General features: G+C 33.0%; 1 protein-coding gene across 1 annotated transcript in view; it reads left to right on the top strand.

The window, feature by feature from the left end:
- Positions 1 to 19,607, top strand: part of LOC139499893 (uncharacterized) — a 92,216-nt gene that overhangs the window by 41,907 nt on the left and 30,702 nt on the right. The window contains exons 25-34 of the mRNA XM_071288522.1: positions 277 to 397; positions 882 to 1,070; positions 3,931 to 4,064; positions 5,181 to 5,243; positions 7,518 to 7,535; positions 10,391 to 10,513; positions 10,917 to 11,633; positions 16,385 to 16,517; positions 17,246 to 17,287; positions 19,059 to 19,241. Of these exons, the coding sequence (XP_071144623.1) occupies positions 277 to 397; positions 882 to 1,070; positions 3,931 to 4,064; positions 5,181 to 5,243; positions 7,518 to 7,535; positions 10,391 to 10,513; positions 10,917 to 11,633; positions 16,385 to 16,517; positions 17,246 to 17,287; positions 19,059 to 19,241 (1,723 nt within the window). The remainder of the gene's footprint in view (positions 1 to 276; positions 398 to 881; positions 1,071 to 3,930; positions 4,065 to 5,180; positions 5,244 to 7,517; positions 7,536 to 10,390; positions 10,514 to 10,916; positions 11,634 to 16,384; positions 16,518 to 17,245; positions 17,288 to 19,058; positions 19,242 to 19,607) is intronic.

Below are 19,607 nucleotides of genomic sequence, written 5' to 3'. Positions count from 1 at the left end.
CTGTGAAACTTTAAAAAAGAAATTGGGTAAAAGTCTTTTAGACAGCTACCTAAACAATACAGTAAATGAAAAAAGAGGAAATCAGCTTTCAGTCTGCAACAATAGACAAGCGAATAAAATGTAATGATTTGGCTCTTATGACCCTGATTCAACAAAAGTACATAAATTTAGCAGAAGACACTTGCTATCTGTCTGGACAAAATTATGTTTATGACCTGTCAGCAAATCAGAAGATGGGTTATATCTAAAATTAAATTATTTGTTTATAATCAACAGGAGCAGAAAGGTGAAACTACTTCTGACGAGACACAAAGAGTTTACGATCATCTAGGAATATCAATGGTTGGTTCTAGCAAGGATACATCTATTTGTTCGGTGGAAAATATACCTGGATATTGTAAGTAATAAATGGATTGATTTAGATCTGCTAATTTTCCCAACTAATAGGGAATTTCCACTATAAGAGATGTTAAAGATGTTGGCCTTTAGTTGTTTTCTGCTCTTTGATTGGTTTGTTGTCACTTTGACAATCCCCATTTCCATTCTGAATTTAAATGATGTGAATTATACAGAATCCTCTGGTTTTACCCATGTGATCCTCTTAAACTTAAATACGAACTAGTTCAGCAAAACGGGTGTCAATCTCACACTAAATTCAGAAACTAAATTTAAAAAAAATAAGACTAACAAAGGCTAGGGACTCCTGACTAATGACACAATGGCACAGGCAAAAATGCGTCTGGGTTAAACATGTTTTTTGTTAAATCTCAACCCTCCGCTATACCTCTAGCCAAGTTGGTATGTGCGGTATAAAAACATCCTGCATTTGAAATCTGTGTGTTTAAGACTTTATGTTATATTTATTGTATATTTCTTTTCAGTTATAGAAAATCAAATGATGCAGTTAAGAGACCAGTCAAGCGATGAACTGATTAGTTTCTATAGCAACCATCGCCAGTTTCTGTGTCTCTTACCCGAGAAATTTGATTTGAAGAACTTACGATTTCCTTCATTGACCTCAGTAATGGATATAGAAAAACAAAATGTCCATTTTATATGCCCCGGACATAGTAAGTTACAGCATTATTCATTTGCAATGTTATTGATGTTTCATTAATAGTTTCATCTCTTTTTGGCAGGTGTTTACTTACATTCTGATTCCATTTAAAATTTTCAAATGTTTTTGAAAAAAGGAAGGTTATTTCAAAGAATCTGCAAGTCTACAAAACAAATGTACCTTGTTGTAAAAAATATCACTAACAGAACATAGGAGACAGCAACCTCAGTCTTGCAATTTGCACTTCTTTGGTCAACAATCACCAAAAAAAACACCATCCATTGGCATTGATTCACAAGAACCCTTACGTGAGGGTACCCAAATTGTACCTATTTTGACAGTTTTTTAACCTTAGTTTATTTATGCTTCAGACAAAAGTTTTCATTATGTGTTTATTTTGAAGATAAATCATTATTTACTATATGGTTTTACTCATTTAATTTTGAATCCATATGGAATCATAGAAAAATTGGTTTGAACTGACCTCCAAACTATCAATGATTCCGTAATGAGGAGTACCCAAATTGCATCCCTGCTTAAATTTGCATTGTCAAAAGTCTATTAACAGAGCTTTTTTTTTAATTTCTTCAAATATGTTGAACAATTTGATATAAGTCTGTGCTTACTCTTCATTTTTAGCTCACCTGGCCCAAAGGGCCAAGTGAGCTTTTCTCAGCACTTGGCGTCCGGCGTCCGTCGTCCGGCGTCGTCCGGCGTCGTTAACTTTTACAAAAATCTTCTCCTCTGAAACTACTGGGCCAAATTTAACCAAACTTGGCCACAATCATCATTGGGGTATCTAGTTTAAAAAATGTGTCTGGTGACCCGGTCAACCAACCAAGATGGCCGCCATGGCTAAAAATAGAACATAGGGGTAAAATGCAGTTTTTGGCTTATAACTCAAAAACCAAAGCATTTAGAGCAAATCTGACATGGGGTAAAATTGTTCATCAGGTCAAGATCTATCTGCCCTGAAATTTTCAGATGAATCGGACAACCCGTTGTTGGGTTGCTGCCCCTGAATTGGTAATTTTAAGGAAATTTTACTGTTTTTAGTTATTATCTTGAATATTATTATAGATAGAGATAAACTGTAAACAGCAATAATGTTCAGCAAAGTAAGATTTACAAATAAGTCAACCTGACCCAAATGGTCAGTTGACCCCTTTAGGAGTTATTGCCCTTTATAGTCAATTTTTAACCATTTTTCGTAAATCTTAGTTATATCTTTTAGAAAAATCTTCTCCTCTGAAACTACTGGGCCAAATTTAACCAAACTTGGCCACAATCATCATTGGGGTATGTAGTTTAAAAAATGTGTACGGTGACCCGGCCAACCAACCAAGATGGCCCCCATGGCTAAAAATAGAACATAGGGGTAAAATGCAGTTTTTGGCTTATAACTCAAAAACCAAAGCATTTAGAGCAAATCTGCTATGGGGTAAAATTGTTCATCAGGTCAAGATCTATCTGCCCTGAAATTTTCAGATGAATCGGACAACCCGTTGTTGGGTTGCTGCCCCTGAAATGGTAATTTTAAGAAAATTTTGCTGTTTTTGGTTATTATCTTGAATATTATTATAGATAGAGATAAACTGTAAACAGCAATAATGTTCAGCAAAGTAAGATCTACAAATAAGTCAACTTGACCAAAATGGTCAGTTGACCACTTTAGGAGTTATTGCCCTTTATAGTCAATTTTTAACCATTTTTCATAAATCTTAGTAATCTTTTAGAAAAATCTTCTCTGAAACTACAGGGCCAAATTTAACCAAACTTAGCCATAATCATCATTGGGGTATCTAGTTAACAAAATGTGTCCAGTGACTCGGCCAACAAACCAAGATGGCCACCATGGCTAAAAATAGAACATGGGGGTAAAATGCAGTTTTTGGCTTATAACTCAAAAACCAAAGCATTAAGAGCAAATCTGACAGGAAGTAAAATTGTTGATCAGGTCACGATCTATCTGCCCATGAATTTTCAGATGAATTTGATAATCGGTTGTTAGGTTGCTGCCCCTGAATTGGTTATTTTGAGGAAATTTTGCTGTTTTTTTGTTATTATCTTGAATATTATTATAGATAGAGATAAACTGTAAACAGCAATAATGTACAGCAAAGTAAGAACTAAAAATAAGTCAGTATGACCAAAATAGTCAATTGACCCCCTAAGGAGTTATTGCCCTTCATAGTCAATTTTTAACAATTTAAGATTTTCAATAACATTTTCCACAGAAAGTACTGTTATAGATAGAGATAATTGTAAGCAGCAAGAATGTTTAGTGAAGTAAGATCTACAAACACATCACCATCACCAAAACACAATTTTGTCATGAATCCATCTTTGTCCATTGTTTAATATTCACATAAACCAAGGTGAGCGACACAGGCTCTTTAGAGCCTCTAGTTTAAGAAATAGATACTTGTAACATATTGAGTTTGCTAATTTTAAAAAGATGACATTTTGATGACGTCGCATGACAATGTTTTCCGTACATTTTGCTTTTTCAGTAAACACTTCATCTGTTGATAAATATTGTGAACGTTTTGTGTATATCTAAATATTTTTACCTATTTTGAAAGACGTGCATAATATCAAATCATAAAAATACAAATTGTTTAGTCTCAAGGAAATGTTGTAAGATCTCGCTTCTATTTTTGCTAAATAGGTGCAATTTGGGTATTCGGTGCAATTTGGGTACCGTTACTTTAGAAATGTATGAATCAGCTGTTTCACATTTTCCCAGAATTGAATTTGACATCACACCATTTTTTTTTGGCAAATACCTGAACATGAAGCAACTAGTCAGCAATATTGTAATTCTCTTCAGTAAAGACACTTGGAATAATTATTATTTTTACTTTTTACAGAAATGGAGCTATTGCACATGGTTGATCATGCTGGACTTCCACTACATCACTATTTGATATCATCATCTGAAGTTGATATAAACAGCTTGTATGCTTATCTCGAGATGATCTATATGGGACTTATATTACAACCTGTAAGTTAATATTGTTATTATTATACCCTGCTTAAAAAAACTGGGGTTATATACCGATACTGTTTTACCTCTGTCTCTCAGTCCATCGGTCATCCATCCATCCAACAGTTGTCCATCCCATTACATTTTATATCTTTTGTCCCATCGGTCATCCATCCATCCAACAGTTGTCCATCCCATTACATTTTATATCTTTTGTCCTATCTTTTTCAGAACTACATTACATGGATTTCTTAAATTTGATTTATATATATGTACAGTAAATTCAGAAATTATTGCGATATGTTTTTATGCCCCACCTACGATAGTAGAGGGGCATTATGTTTTCTGGTTTGTGCATCCGTCCGTCCGTCTGTCCGTTCGTTCGTCCGTCCGTCTGTCCGTTCGTTCGTCCGTCTGTCCGTTCGTTTGTCCGTCCGTCTGTCCCGCTTCAGGTTAAAGTTTTTGGTCAAGGTAGTTTTTGATTAAGTTTAAGTCCAATCGACTTCAAACTTAGTACACATGTCCCCTATGATATAATCTTTCTAATTTTAATGCCAAATTAGAGTTTTTACCCTAATTTCACGGTCCACTGAACATGGAAAATGATAGTGTGAGTGGGGCATTCGTGTACTGAGGACACATTCTTGTTATTATTGCGAAAAATGCAACAGTCTTATAAACGCAATAATTCAAAACCAAATTTTGTAATTTTGTATATAAATTAAACAGGAATTTCTCAAAATTGCAAAAATTAAATTTACTTTTTAATCTTAAGGTGGTACCCAACACCTTGACTAAAACTAATTTGGCTCGTTTAATTTCATAAAATTTTGAATAAAATATTTACTTTGACCCTTTGAAAAAAATACAAAAATTTCAAAAAACTTGAACCAATCACTTTCTAGGAAAAAAATACTTGGATATATAGCAGTTTGACAAACACTAATTTTGATCAGTGAGAAGTTAAACATTTCCTTAACAATACAACATAATTAAAACCTTTAGCTGATTTTACAGAGTTATCTCCCTGTAGTGTTAGGTATCACCTTAAATGAAAAAAATCACAAAAATAAATGCATGCAGCAATTTCTGAATTTACAGTACCTTGAAGTCAATGATTTGTTTATTTTTCAGAGTCTCTTGCCATCAGAACTGGTCAATATTTGTCCTGGTGTAGATGTATCAACAGAAAACAAGGTATTTATACAAATATAGTAAAGTTATCATTAGTTTCTTTTTGACAGATAAAAGAAAATGCCTTCCTTTTTTAAGAATATGGCAAATGTGCATACTTAAGCTTCTCATCCCTAGATTTTTAATTGTCTATCATGGAAATCTATGAAATTATGGAATTCCATGGAATATTTTTCAGGGAATTCCATGGAAAATAAAGAGAAAAAAAGGTAAAAAAAAATTTCGATCTAAAAACATAGAAAATGATTAAATAGGTGAAACATATAATGTTTAATTTCCATCACTGATGGAATATTTCTGTGGAATTCCATGGAAAAGAACAAAATTACCATCATTTATTCATGCTGCATGGAAAATCTAAGGATGAGTTGGTATTGTATTTTCTTTCTACCTTGTAACCATGTTCCGAAAAATCTGAATTTTTTTTATTCTTAAGATATGCACTGAAGATAATTTAAATAATTACATTATTTGTAATAAATTACTGTGATTTCCCAGCGAAAAATAATCCTGTAATTCCATATGTGAAATATTTTTTTGGTAATTGCACTATCATCGTTGAATATTATTATAGGTATGATTTGATATTGTAAAAATTTGTGAGAATACAATATTAGCATTTCACCAGGGACAATATTCAACAGTATCCTTTATATAACCCTTATTATATATTCTACAGTGACTTGACTGTTAGTGTTGCTCTCCACCAATTGCAACTTATTCAAAATTTTTGACCAAATTGCAATTTGTTTTATTAAACCAAATTGTTCAACTGGTCATAATATTGAACAAATTGTTCAGTCAAAATGTGAAAGTGCAAGGTGATAAAATAAAATATACTTACAATCCTATAAGACTTTAACTCCACTTTAATGTATCGTGACAAAATTAGTTTGTCACTTTGTATAGTTATATTATAGTTATTCCCATGCTGAAGGGGAACTGTTTATTTTGAATTGCTTTAAAATTGTCCAAACTAAGCTTTCATGTAGTTTTTCTTTCTAAAAGTATTCTATATTCATAAGAACCAGATATCATTTTAAATAAAACATCATATATTGAGTAAAATATGTGTGAAATAACAATATGCTATTGATAAGTTTTCATGGGAAGATAACCTAAAATATTATTCTTTTGAATAAAGACTTTTTGAAAGAAAAGTTATTATCTCCTTACAAACACATATTGCAATTTTACATATATTTTACTGAATATGAAATGTTTTAATTCACATAATGTCTGATTCTTATAAATATAGAATACTTTAAGAAAGAAAAACTATATGAAAGCTTAGTTTGGACAATTTAATAGCAATTCAAAATAAACAGTTCCCCTTCAGCATGGAAATGACTATAATATAACTATACAAACTGATAAACTCATTTTGTCACAACATCATTAAAGTGGAGTTAAAATCTTATAGGATATTTTATCACCTTGCACTTTCATGACTTGGCTGTGGTTTTCTACAGCAGTTGGTTCAAATTTCTGACCAGTTGAACAATTTGATTTTATAAAACAAATTGCAATTTGGTCAAAATTTTGAATGAGTTGCAATTGGTGGAGAGCAACACTAACAGTCAAGTCACTGTAACATAAGTTATGAAATGGTATATGGTATGTACACATTAGCACTTGATCAATATGGTACCACTGTACAGGGGCGGATGCAGGAATTTTCGAAAGGGGGGGTGCTAACCCAGGGCAAAGGGGGTGCAGGGGGGGTGCAAAACATATGTCCCGATACAAATGCATTGATCGGCAAAAATAAAGGGGGGTGCGCACCCCCGGAACCCCCCCCCTGGATCCGCCACTGACTGTAATACATGGAATATTGTTGGTGGTTATTACTAGATTTATTTCAACCGACTGGGCGGGTTCAACCGACTGGGCGGGTTCAACCGACTGGGCGGGTTCAACTGACTAGGCGGGGTTTAAGGTGGTACCTAACCGACTGGGCGGGGTTTAAGGTGGTACCTAACCAACTGGGCGGGGTTTAAGAAGTTTGCTTATTTAAGACCAGTCCATCTATAGACAGTAGTTTTGGGATAAAGTCATCAATTATGTGTCCTGATATTCACCCCAGATCATACACTAAGTTCTTTTGTCTATGTGTTTTGTGACACTGATAGATGATCATCACACACATCTTCAAATAGACTGTCCTTATGCAAATTAAAACATAAGCTCCACCCGATCAGTTGAAATATCATTGGTAATATGTTCTACAGAGAAATTATGTTGCTGTACAATAAATATATATATGTTACACTTCAGACAAATAAATCATTAAAAGTAAGTATATAGTGTTGGAGTTTGATTGATAAATAATTAATTTAACTGCATACCATACACATACAAAACATTAACTAACAAGCTTTCTATGATCTTCATGATTGTCTGCAGGCTTCACTGAACTAGTACACATTTGTGTTTATGGGCCATTTTTTCCTTCCTGAGGCCCCTCATGGGGGGGGGGGGGGGTCCTAGTAATCACATAATCACCATTTTTTTGCCAATATAATCACATAATCATTAAATATTCGCTTATCTTTAGTAATCAAATAATCTTAAACAGTCCTAGGTAATCAAATAATCATGAAATATTTGGCTTAATAATCAAATAATCATTTAAAAAACGGCCAAGTAATCACATAATCAAAAACCCCATGAGGGCCCTCCTTCCTGTATATGTCTGACCATTATAGTCACCTGCATGTGTTTGTCCATCATATTGTCTCCAGTTATAGAAATAAGCTACCTGCTATGTGGATGAGAATAGTTCATTGTATGTCTTTCAAATATGCTTAAACTCTTTCAAATAATGCTATATATAGCTGTCAAGTTTTTCAACAGCATGTTATCAAATGAAGTAGGGATCCTTTACTATTCTTAAATAAAATGTGCGTGTTGGCCTTTTAAATAAATCTGGATCTAAAAGTATTTTTATTATGCCCCACCTACGATAGTAGAGGGGCATTATGTTTTCTGGTCTGTGGCTCCGTTTGTTCGTCCGTTCGTCCGTCTGTGCGTCCGTTCAGGTTAAAGTTTTTGGTCAAGATAGTTTTTGATGACGCTGAAGTCTAATCAACTTGAAACTTAGTACACTTGTTGCTTATGATATGATCTTTCTAATTTTAAAGCCAAATTTCACGGTCCACTGAACATAGAAAATGAAAGTGGGAGTTTCAGGTTAAAGTTTTTGGTCAAGGTAGTTTTTGATGAAGCTGAAGTCCAATCAACTTGAAACTTAGTACACTTGTTGCTCATGATATGATCTTTCTTATTTTAAAGCCAAATTAGACTTTTGACCCCAATTTCACAGTCCACTGAACATACAAAATGAAAGTGGGAGTTTCAGGTTAAAGTTTTTGGTCAAGGTAGTTTTTGATGAAATTGAAGTCCAATCAATTTTGAAACTTAGTACATATGTTCCCTATAGTATAATCTTTCTAATTTTAATGCCAAATTAGATTATTACCCAATTTCACAGTTCATGGAACATGGAAAAGGATAGTGCGAGTGGGGCATCCGTGTACTTTGGACACATTCTTGTTTCTGCATTTTGTTAGAAAAGTAGAAGCATGTTTCTTAATTCTTCCTGCACAATTACCTAAATACCTGGTGAGTCAATTTCCTATAAATAAAATATAATGTTATTATTTGCCTGATAACACTATTTTCCCCTTAAGAGAAGACTGACTTTCTTAAGCCTCATATCAAGCCTTTATCCACTGATTTTTGTAGTTCGTACTTATGTTGTGTTGGTACACTTCAGATCCAGGTCGGAGAGGGGTGGATACCCACAAAATGTTAAACCCTGCCACACTCTTGATGTGTATATCCCAAGTCAAGAGCCTGTTATTCAGTGGTTGTTGTTGGTTGCTGTATATAATTTTTTTGGTCTATTGTTTTGTAAATTTATCAGTTTGTTTAAGTTTTCTTGTTCAAAATGTTTTACAAGTTTAGAATTACAACAAATTAAATGTCTCAATCTTGATTCCTAAAACAGTCTTTCCACCCTTTTATAAATAAAGTAAACTTACTTATTTTTGCCAGCAGTTTGGTTGTTACTTGGATGAAAAACTATTTTTGAGATTGAATTTAAATTGTTTCTAAAATGTTAAAGTTATATCTCCCTAATATGATAAAAATTATGAAAATATGTAAAAAGGGCGAGGCACAAATACGTTTTTGGGAAATACTTTAACAATTTTCAAGTAATAGAAGAAAAAACAGCTGGGTTAGAGGAACATGTAGCAGATTTGTGTTTTACCAGTTAACCATTATAACACCAGTCTGAACACTGTGGATATTATATATCTTTGATTTGATGTATTTTTGCACAGAGCAATATGGTTTAATAAGTAAATTTTTATTTACTGGTGTGATATGTTCAAAAGTAGTTATACCAGTAAACATTATTAAAACTATACAAAGGGTCCCTGAAGGGATTTCTTTGGCTTGTAAAATCAAAATTAAATCTACTAGAAAATAGTTATACATTTTGTTTAAGATCAAAGTTAATAAAACATTTAAATTTAAGAACTTTTAACAAAAATTGTACATAATAAAATTTAGTTTTTTCCCTTTAAGAAATGATTATTCAGTATTTCTAAAAGTTCATTGTTGATTTTCATTAATCCTGAGAAAAAAGAATGATATGATAACTATTCATCTATTAAGTAAGAAAAAATGATTTTTCTTATTACAGCAAAATCCACTGAGTGTGTAGGTAAAGGTAATATCTTTGGTTAGCTTGCTTGCTTTAAGTTAATTGAATCATTATTAGGTTAGGTATGGTACCCTACTTTAAGCGTAGACCAATCTTACATATAACCTATCTATCTGTCTGTAGGACTAGACTACTCTGAAAGGAGGGTAGTATAGTTAACCTTATAATAACTTCATGGTTCAGCTAACAAGCTAGCCAAAGATATTACCGTTACCTACAAACTCAATGCATTTTGCTGTAAGTAGTGAATTACATTAGAGGATAAATAGCAATTTAAATATACATGTGTTTTTTGCATTTTAAACAGATTAAACAGAATAGACCCATAATGTGATCTATACAATAATCCTATAACATGTATAAATTGAAATTCAACAGAATTTTACAGCTATGTTTTTTTCTTTCTCTTTTTTAGTTGGAGTTGTTAGAGATGGGTTTCAAGAGGATATTTTTCCATTACTTCCTATGGATTAACACATACAATCACTACCTAGTGGTTGGTAGTAACAAGAGGTCCAGGAAAATAGATAGGTCTACAGTGAGTGTAGTTGTAATCAAATTGAGCTTAGCATACATACAAATCAATATGTAGCTGGACAACCTCAACTTTTGTACATGTTTCTGTACTTTTTAAACATCACACTGCTTATGCTATGACATCACAGTAAGAGTATGTAGTATCAAATGGCTTGTTTAATCATTATTCAAATACCTTATGTTTTAAATTTGCTCAAATCAATTATATGTATGCAAAAAATATCTCTTTTGCGGTTATATGTACCTTCCCTTTTGAGTTTTCCTATGGTTCTCAAACAAAAAAAAATCATGTTAGATACTGTATCAAAAGTATTTAAGTTGTACATGCATGTATTGACATATTTAATTCAGAAAAATTGTTTCTGCTGACATTTATTGAAAGCTTGCATTTTTTTTTTCTCTAGACTCTGCCAGCAAAGATACTCAAAGATGAGAAATCAGTGAAGAGTTTAAGTTCAAAGTTTAACATAACTGGTACCTCAAATGTTATTAAATGTGAAGGTCATAGCCAATCTAGCATTTCTCATGCAGATCTTCATGACTTTGATTCCTCAGCTTTCAAAAATTATGCAAAGTTCATGCACAAATTTGAATTCCAAGATAATGCAATTGAAGCTTTGCCTGATAATTTCTTCATGATGTTTAAAAATTTGAATGAGCTGAATCTGTCTCAGAACAAACTTTCTTCACTACCAGAAGGGTTTTCTTGCCTTACCGGTCTGGAGAGCTTAGATGTAAGCAGCAACAACTTATCCAAACTTCCAAATGATTTTTCTTCTGTCAAAGAAACGTTGGAAAATTTGAATATAAGTTTTAATCCATTGGGTGGTATTCCAGCAGAAGTCTACTCTTTGACCAACTTACAAGTTTTAGAGGCTAATAACCTTGGTAAAATCAATTTGAGAGGAATTGGAAAGTTAACTTCACTTGAGAAATTCTATGCTGCATCCAATATACTTGAAGAAGTACCAGAAGAAATGTGTTCCTTGCCTCTCACTCACCTTGACCTTTCTGGAGTACCATGGTTTCCAGATTTCCTGGAGCAGAAAATTCAGCCCAATAAGAGCACATTTATCACAGCTCTTAACAATATAACAGTGTTTAAGATGATGACAGAAGAGGTTAGATATGCATTTGTTTTGATCCTCATAAGTCTGTGAGTCGGTTTTGCCAAAAAATTACAAATAAATTTCATTGTAAGTACCTGGGGCGGAAGTCATAAAACTTTGCTCAGTGCTCGGAGCACAAAGGCATGCTCTACACATGATATCAAGCATTTTGATTGGTTAATTTTGAAGTATGAGTACAAGAAACTAACTCAAAAGTTTTATGACTTCAAAGCCTGGAGTCGATTTCAAAAAAACAACTTAGAATTAAAATTGATCGTAAGTATACTGCATTGTCCATGACTTACAATAAATCTTAGTTGTAATCTTTTTGGTGAAATCCACTACTGAACTGTTCTTGACTTACGACCAATCTAAGTTTTTTTAGCTCACCTGGCCCAAAGGGCCAAGTGAGCTTTTCTCAGCACTTGGCGTCCGGCGTCCGTCGTCCGTCGTCTGTCGTCCGTCGTCTGTCGTCCGTCGTCCGTCGTCGTCTGGCGTCGTTAACTTTTACAAAAATCTTCTCCTCTGAAACTACTACGCCAAATTTAACCAAACTTGGCCACAATCATCATTGGGGTATCTAGTTTAAAAAATGTGTCTGGTGACCCGGTCAACCAACCAAGATGGCCGCCATGGCTAAAAATAGAACATAGGGGTAAAATGCAGTTTTTGGCTTATAACTCAAAAACCAAAGCATTTAGAGCAAATCTGACATGGGGTAAAATTGTTCATCAGGTCAAGATCTATCTGCCCTGAAATTTTCAGATGAATCGGACAACCCGTTGTTGGGTTGCTGCCCCTGAATTGGTAATTTTAAGGAAATTTTACTGTTTTTGGTTATTTAATCTTGAATATTATTATAGATAGAGATAAACTGTAAACAGCAATAATGTTCAGCAAAGTAAGATTTACAAATAAGTCAACATGACTGAAATGGTCAGTTGACCCCTTTAGGAGTTATTGCCCTTTATAGTCAATTTTTAACCATTTTTCGTAAATCTTAGTAATATTTTACAAAAATCTTCTCCTCTGAAACTACGGGGCCAAATTAATCCAAACTTGGCCACAATCATCTTTAGGGTTAGTAGTTTGAAAAATGTGTCCGGTGACCCGGCCATCCAAACAAGATGGCCGCCATGGCTAAAAATAGAACATGGGGTAAAATGCAGTTTTTGGCTTATAACTCAAAACCCAAAGCATTTAGAGCAAATCTGACATGGGGTAAAATTGTTTATCAGTTCAAGATCTATCTGCCCTGAAATTTTCAGATGAATTGGACAACCCGTTGTGGGGTTGCTGGCCCTGAATTAGTAATTTTAAGGAAATTTTGATGTTTTTGGTTATTATCTTGAATATTATTATAGATAGAGATAAACTATAAACACCAATAATGTTCAGTAAAGTAAGATTTACAAATAAGTCAACATGAGCAAAATGGTCAGTTGACCCCTTTAGGAGTTATTGCCCTTTATAGTCAATTTTTAACCATTTTTCGTAAATCTTACTAATCTTTTACAAAAATCTTCTCCTCTGAAACTACTTGGCCAAATTAATCCAAACTTGGCCACAATCATCTTTTGGGTTAGTAGTTTGAAAAATGTGTCCGGTGACCCGGCCATCCAAACAAAATGGCCACCATGGCTAAAAATAGAACATGGTGTAAAATGCAGTTTTTGGCTTATAACTCAAAACCCAAAGCATTTAGAGCAAATCTGACAGGGGTAAAATTGTTTATCAGGTCAACATTTATCTGCTCTGAAATTTTTAGATGAATCGGACAACCCGTTGTTGGGTTGCTGACCCTGAATTGTTAGTTTTAAGGAAATTTTGCTGTTTTTGGTCATTATCTTGAATATTATTATTGATAGAGATAAACTGTAAACAACAATAATGTTCAGCAAAGTAAGATTTACAAATAAGTCAACATGACCGAAATGGTCAATTGACCCCCTTAGGAGTTATTGTTCTTTATAGTCAATTTTTAACAATTTTCATAAAATTTGTAAATTTTTACTATCATTTTCCACTGAAACTAATGGGCCAAGTTCATTATAGATAGAGATAATTTTAAGCAGCAAGAATGTTCAGTAAAGTAAGATGTACAAACACATCACCATCACCAAAACACAATTTTGTCATGAATCCATCTGCTTCCTTTAATATTCACCTAGACCAAGGTGAGCGACACAGGCTCTTTAGAGCCTCTAGTTTGTGAAACCGACTCCTTGTTTTTCCAATTTTATAAAAGTGCTTGATGATCATTGTTTACTAAACCTAGTTTTCAAATACTAAATAATCTTTCTTTTTCCAATCAGTGGAATTAGAACTTAATAGATAGATTGTAGAAGAGAGTATGATAAAAGTTAGTTCGGAAAAGTACTTAGCTCTATAATATAGACACCACACAGCTTCATATTACTTTTAAAATAGCAAACAGTTTCATTAGGCAATGGCATTGTCTTTCATCAATCAATAATTTTTATAACCACTTTTATTTGATTTTGCTTATTATGCCCCACCTGGTCCGAGAATACAATTGTCGTCCCTTGATTTTTGTTGTTCACGAATATAGTCCCTAGTGTTGACAGTGGGTTATTTGCCATTAATTTTTATACCCCTTCCAAATTTATTTCTCCATGTTTAATGCCTCAAATTGCAAGTAGGGGGGTGAAATTACACTGTAAAACAATTTGGGTCCAGAATTTTAAAGGAAAGTAGTGATTAGGTCCAGCTGAAAAAGGTTGAAAATTAGCACTTCGGAAGCTGTCAAAAGATTTCAAGACGCCCTAAACATAAAATTGTCCACATTTTGAGTTGGAGCCGATGAAGTTTTCTATAATTTTGATATAATTTGTCCCAAAAGTTGTACAACACACTGTAAAAGTTTCTTTGAGAAAGCGCAAGTGGGATTTTTTAACTTTTCATTTATGTTCTAAAAGAAATGCACTACGAAATAATTGTGTTCTCGGACCACCTACGATAGAAGAGGGGCATTACGTTTTCTGGTCTGTGCCTCCGTCTGTTGGTTCGTCCGTTCATCCGTCTGTCCATCTGTCCCACTTCAGGTTAAAGTTTTTGGTCAAGGTAGTTTTTGATGAAGCTGAAGTCCAGTCAACTTGTAACTTAGTACGTATGTTCCCCATGATATTGATCTTTCTAATTCCAATGCAAAATTAAAGTTTTGACCCCAATTACACGGTCCAGTGGACACAGAAAATGATAGTGGGAAGTTCAGATCAGTTCAGGTTAAAGTTTTGGTTAAAGTTTTTGGTCAATTACACGGTCCAGTGGACACAGAAAATGATAGTGGGAAGTTCAGATCAGTTCAGGTTAAAGTTTTGGTTAAAGTTTTTGGTCAAGGTTAAGTTTATGATGAAGTTGAAGTCACATCAACTTGAAACGTAGTACACATGTTCCATATGATATGATCTTTCTAATTTTAATTCCAAATTAAAGTTTTGACTCCCAATGTCACGGTCCACTGAACATAGAAAATGATAGTACGAAGTTCAGGTTAAAGTTTTGGTTAAAGTTTTTGGTCAAGGTAGTTTTTGATGAAGTTGAAGTCACATCAACTTGAAACTTAGTACACATGTTCCATATGATATGATCTTTCTAATTTTAATTCCAAATTAAAGTTTTGACTCCAATTTCATGGTCCACTGAACATGGAAAATGATAGTGCAAGTGGGGCATTCGTGTACTATGGACACATTCTTGTTTTTTGTCGGATTTACAGGTGTTTCTATCCTTTTTACAAAGCACTAGATTCATTATTATAGATTCGTTTGATACCAATTTTTCATTGATGTTTTGGTTAAAGGTAGACTATGAATGTGAATGTACAATGAAGGTCAAAGTTCACTAAGCAGACTAATAAGGGAAAACAATGAAATATATAATTTTCCCACATTCCACAAAATAAATACCCACAATATAAATAAATATACAGTATACAAAAATTGTTGCATTGTTGAAATAAAAGATGAGGAGCATTTAAGGTTTATGAGCCCATCTGTAGCCATTTTTGTACGAATTTTTCAAACATCAATTGTATCAAAACTACAGATATAATGAACAATAGAGACAGGCCATTTTGCACATATACTAGGGGGAACTTGGTGGAAAGCATTATAATTTACTGTTTCATTGCATTTAAAAGAAAAAGAGTACTTTGTGGCAAATAAACTATGATTTTTATAGAAAATCCACAGCCTTTAATACAGAGATTTGTGTTATAAAATTTCAAACATAGATTACTCACTTGCTTTTCTATGATGTGCTAGTGATTATTTTTTACAAAAAGTTCTAACCAACCTGTAAATCCCAAAATACCTCGTGCTGAGTCACTAAAGTCGAGCGCACCCTAAAAGGTGTACTTGATTTGGTCCATATTTTTATTTGTTTTAACCAATAACTACATTAATAAACTTGTTTTTAGGAAATCAATGCTAGCACTACATGCAATTATCCTATATCTATCAGTCATCAAATTGTCAAATATGATAGTACAAGGATCAAGGCTGTGGATTTTCTATAAAATTTCCATGTTTAGCATTGAATCATCAGAAGGGTACATAATCCTTAAAAGATCCTGAAGTAATTAATTTTGTATTTTGAGAATTAACATTATTACTACACACGAAAATGCCAGTACCAAGTCAGGAATATGACAGTTGTAATCCATTCATTGATGTGTTTCAGCATTTGATTTTGCCATTTGGTTAGTATTTTTGTGATTTTACTTTTTGTTATAATTTAAGGAAAAGAAAGCTTTATTTGTGGAGGTGGACAAAGATGCCAATGGAATTCTTGATAAAGAGGAGATTACATTGGTTAACAAGATCATCTTTGAGATGTACCCTAGGTTTGGAAGGAAAGGACAGTACTATCCTGGTAAGTAAAAAGATCATATTTGAGATTGTCACTAGATTTGGTTAACCAAAAATTTGTACTTCTCTAAAATTATTACTGGTACAAAGGTATGTAGAAAACAGAAAACAATGTAATAAAATTGGAAGATCTTACATACATGTACATACAGCATATATGTTTAAAGGTACACAAAGGCAAAGGTCAATTCTTGGTCCAGTTCTTTACAAAGTCTTTATAAATGACACATTTAAATTTCTACAAAATGGCACCATATACATTTAATTATCTGTTGATATCACTAGTACTGTTTCCTATAGTGATTATAATGTAGAAAAGTTTAGAAACTGTTAGTTTAAATCTAATAAACCGGTGTTTGGTAAATTTAATAGTTTAAATCTAATGAACAGGTGTTTGATAAATTTAATGAGGTTATTATAATACTGATAAATTCCAGGCTAAAGCCATTTTGAAAAAAAAAAATAAAATATAATTTGACATTCAATTTGTGATTTGGCCCTACTGTAGCAAAAAAATCTTTTAAAATGGATAAAATTTAAGAAAGATCTCTTAGATTCATCTATGAAGTTTATTATAGTTCACATGAAAAACTGCTAGAAAATTTCAAATTACTCTCTTTAATAAATTAGAGGAATAAAACTATTGTAACAGAAACTTAAAATAATTTACAAAAAAAAGTCCAAGCTACCGTCATGATTTAATTGATATTAAATTCAGAAGTATAATTTAAGATCACAAGAAACAGCAGAGCTCCTCAGAGTCAGAACCACCAGGTATGGTTTAAGATCGCTTTAAGGCAGCATAAATCTGGAATGAGCTGTCGAACCATTGTCAAATGGAAACATCTTTTGACCATTTTAAAAATTGGTACAAGCATCATCAGGAGCCAAAAAAACAGCTCATTCCAGTGAAATGCATGCAGATATTGATTTTTAAATGCCTATGCTTTTTAATTTTTTTTGTGACTATTTTATGCGTTAAGGTTTTTTAGTTGTTATCATTTGTTTTACTTATCATTCTAACTAATACTTGCATGGTGGTCATCAGCTTTTATATGCTCTTTGGTCTGGTTGCATGTCGTCTCTTTGACATATTCCCAATTTCTATTCTCAATTTTATACTATGCTTTTAAATTTTATATGTCATTAATGGTATTTTTCTATACATGGTATAATGTTTAAATTGTGTTGCTTTCATGACTTCTGTATGCATGTGTATATATATGTTTTATTCAGTCAATTTAAAAAGCTCACTAGAGCTTGTGTTTGTTTATGTAGTTTATGAAATATGAATTAATGAATACTTTATTCTCTTAAAACAATTGTTACAGAGAACATATATAGTTATATACTTATATAGCATGTATGAATTACATATACATGTATAAAGCAATACTAAGAAGTTCTAACCTGGAGGAACAACCTTCTCTTGGACGTTCTTAATAAATTTACATAGTTTTTCTAATATAATTAGATTGTTGGAAGCAAATAACTGTTCAAACTTATAAATATTGACTTTTTATAAAACTTTGAATTGAATTGAAATAAAAAATTACCCAGAATGCTTCAGATTCTATAATAGCAAATAACTATCAGGTAATGTTGTGAATAGGTTTAACAGAAAAGTATTAAAGTTTGTAATTTGTTAAATTGATAACAATCATTGTCGTTTAAATATTCAGTCCCATTACGTTTTTTTTTCCTTAGTGTTTTTTATTTTGTATTTCTTTTCTTATGTTTGATTTGCCTGTATGTGTGTTTGTAAACTGTTTATTTGTTTATTTGTTTAGGTCTCCCCCAGCAAGTTAATATTATAAAGAACTGTTAAAATTATGATATTATCTTAAAAGCAATTATTAAATTTTTCATTTTTTTATACCCCCCCTTGCCGCTTTAAAAAAGGGGGGGTATACTGTTTTACCTCTGTCTGTCAGTCCGTCAGTCCGTCCATCACTCCGTCCGTCAGTCAGTCCGTCCCATGAAACTTTCGTCACATTTTTCTCAGGAACTACACATCCACCCTTTCTGTAATTTGGTATCAACATTTATATATGACAGCCATACCGTGTGATGCGTTTTCAGATTCATCACTTGACAACTTCCTGTTTACCGAACACTTGTCTGATTTTACACATGATAACCAAGTTGAAAATTTTCCTCACATCTTTCTCAGGAACTAGAATACAAGGATTTCTGAAATTTGGTTTCAGGATTTATATAAGTCAGCTATACCGTGTGATGCGTTTTCAGATTCATCACTCGACAACTTCCTGTTTACCGAACACTTGTATGATTTTACACATGATAGCCAAGTTGAAAATTTTCGTCACATTTTTCTCAGGAACTACAATACAAGGATTTCTGAAATTTGGTTTCAGGATTTATACAAGTCAGCTATACCGTGTGATGCGTTTTCAGATTCATCACTCGACAACTTCCTGTTTACCGAACACTTCCATATTTTTACACTATTAATATTATCCACTTGCGGCGGGGGTATCATCAGTGAGCAGTAGCTCGCAGTTTCACTTGTTTTTCATTTTAGAAACTGCAGTACCCCCTGTGATCTGGAAACTGAAAAATCTTCAAAGTTTGAGCTTACGTTACCATGCTTTCACCCTGGTTCCTGATCATGTGAAGGAGCTAGTACAATTAGAGTCACTAGACATATCCCATAATCCAGACCTAGAGAAGTTGTCAGGGGAACTAGGTGGAATTCCACTACGAGGTAAGAAAAGAGTTCAGTCATATGATAGGTTGAAATCTTCAGCAATTTTCAGAAAACTAAATAGATATAAGAAGATGTGTTATAAATGCCAATGAGACAACTCTCCATCCACTAGTCACAATTTAAAAAAGTAAACCATAATAGGTCAAAGTACAATCTTTAACACAGATCCTTGCATTGGCTCACACCAAACAGCAATTGCAAGTTATAAAGGGCCCCAAAAATTACTAGAGTAAAACCATTCAAATGTGTAAACTAACGGTCTAATCTATATGAAAAACAAGAAATGAGAAACACTTATGAACCACATCAACAAACAACAACCACTGAACAACAGGTTCATATGAAATTTCTTTTTGACTAAGG

Source organism: Mytilus edulis, chromosome 13 (assembly GCF_963676685.1).
Source record: "Mytilus edulis chromosome 13, xbMytEdul2.2, whole genome shotgun sequence".
NCBI lineage: Eukaryota > Metazoa > Mollusca > Bivalvia > Mytilida > Mytilidae > Mytilus > Mytilus edulis.
The sequence above is the reverse complement of the archived record's forward strand: the minus strand, read 5'-3'. Positions and strand labels throughout refer to the sequence as shown.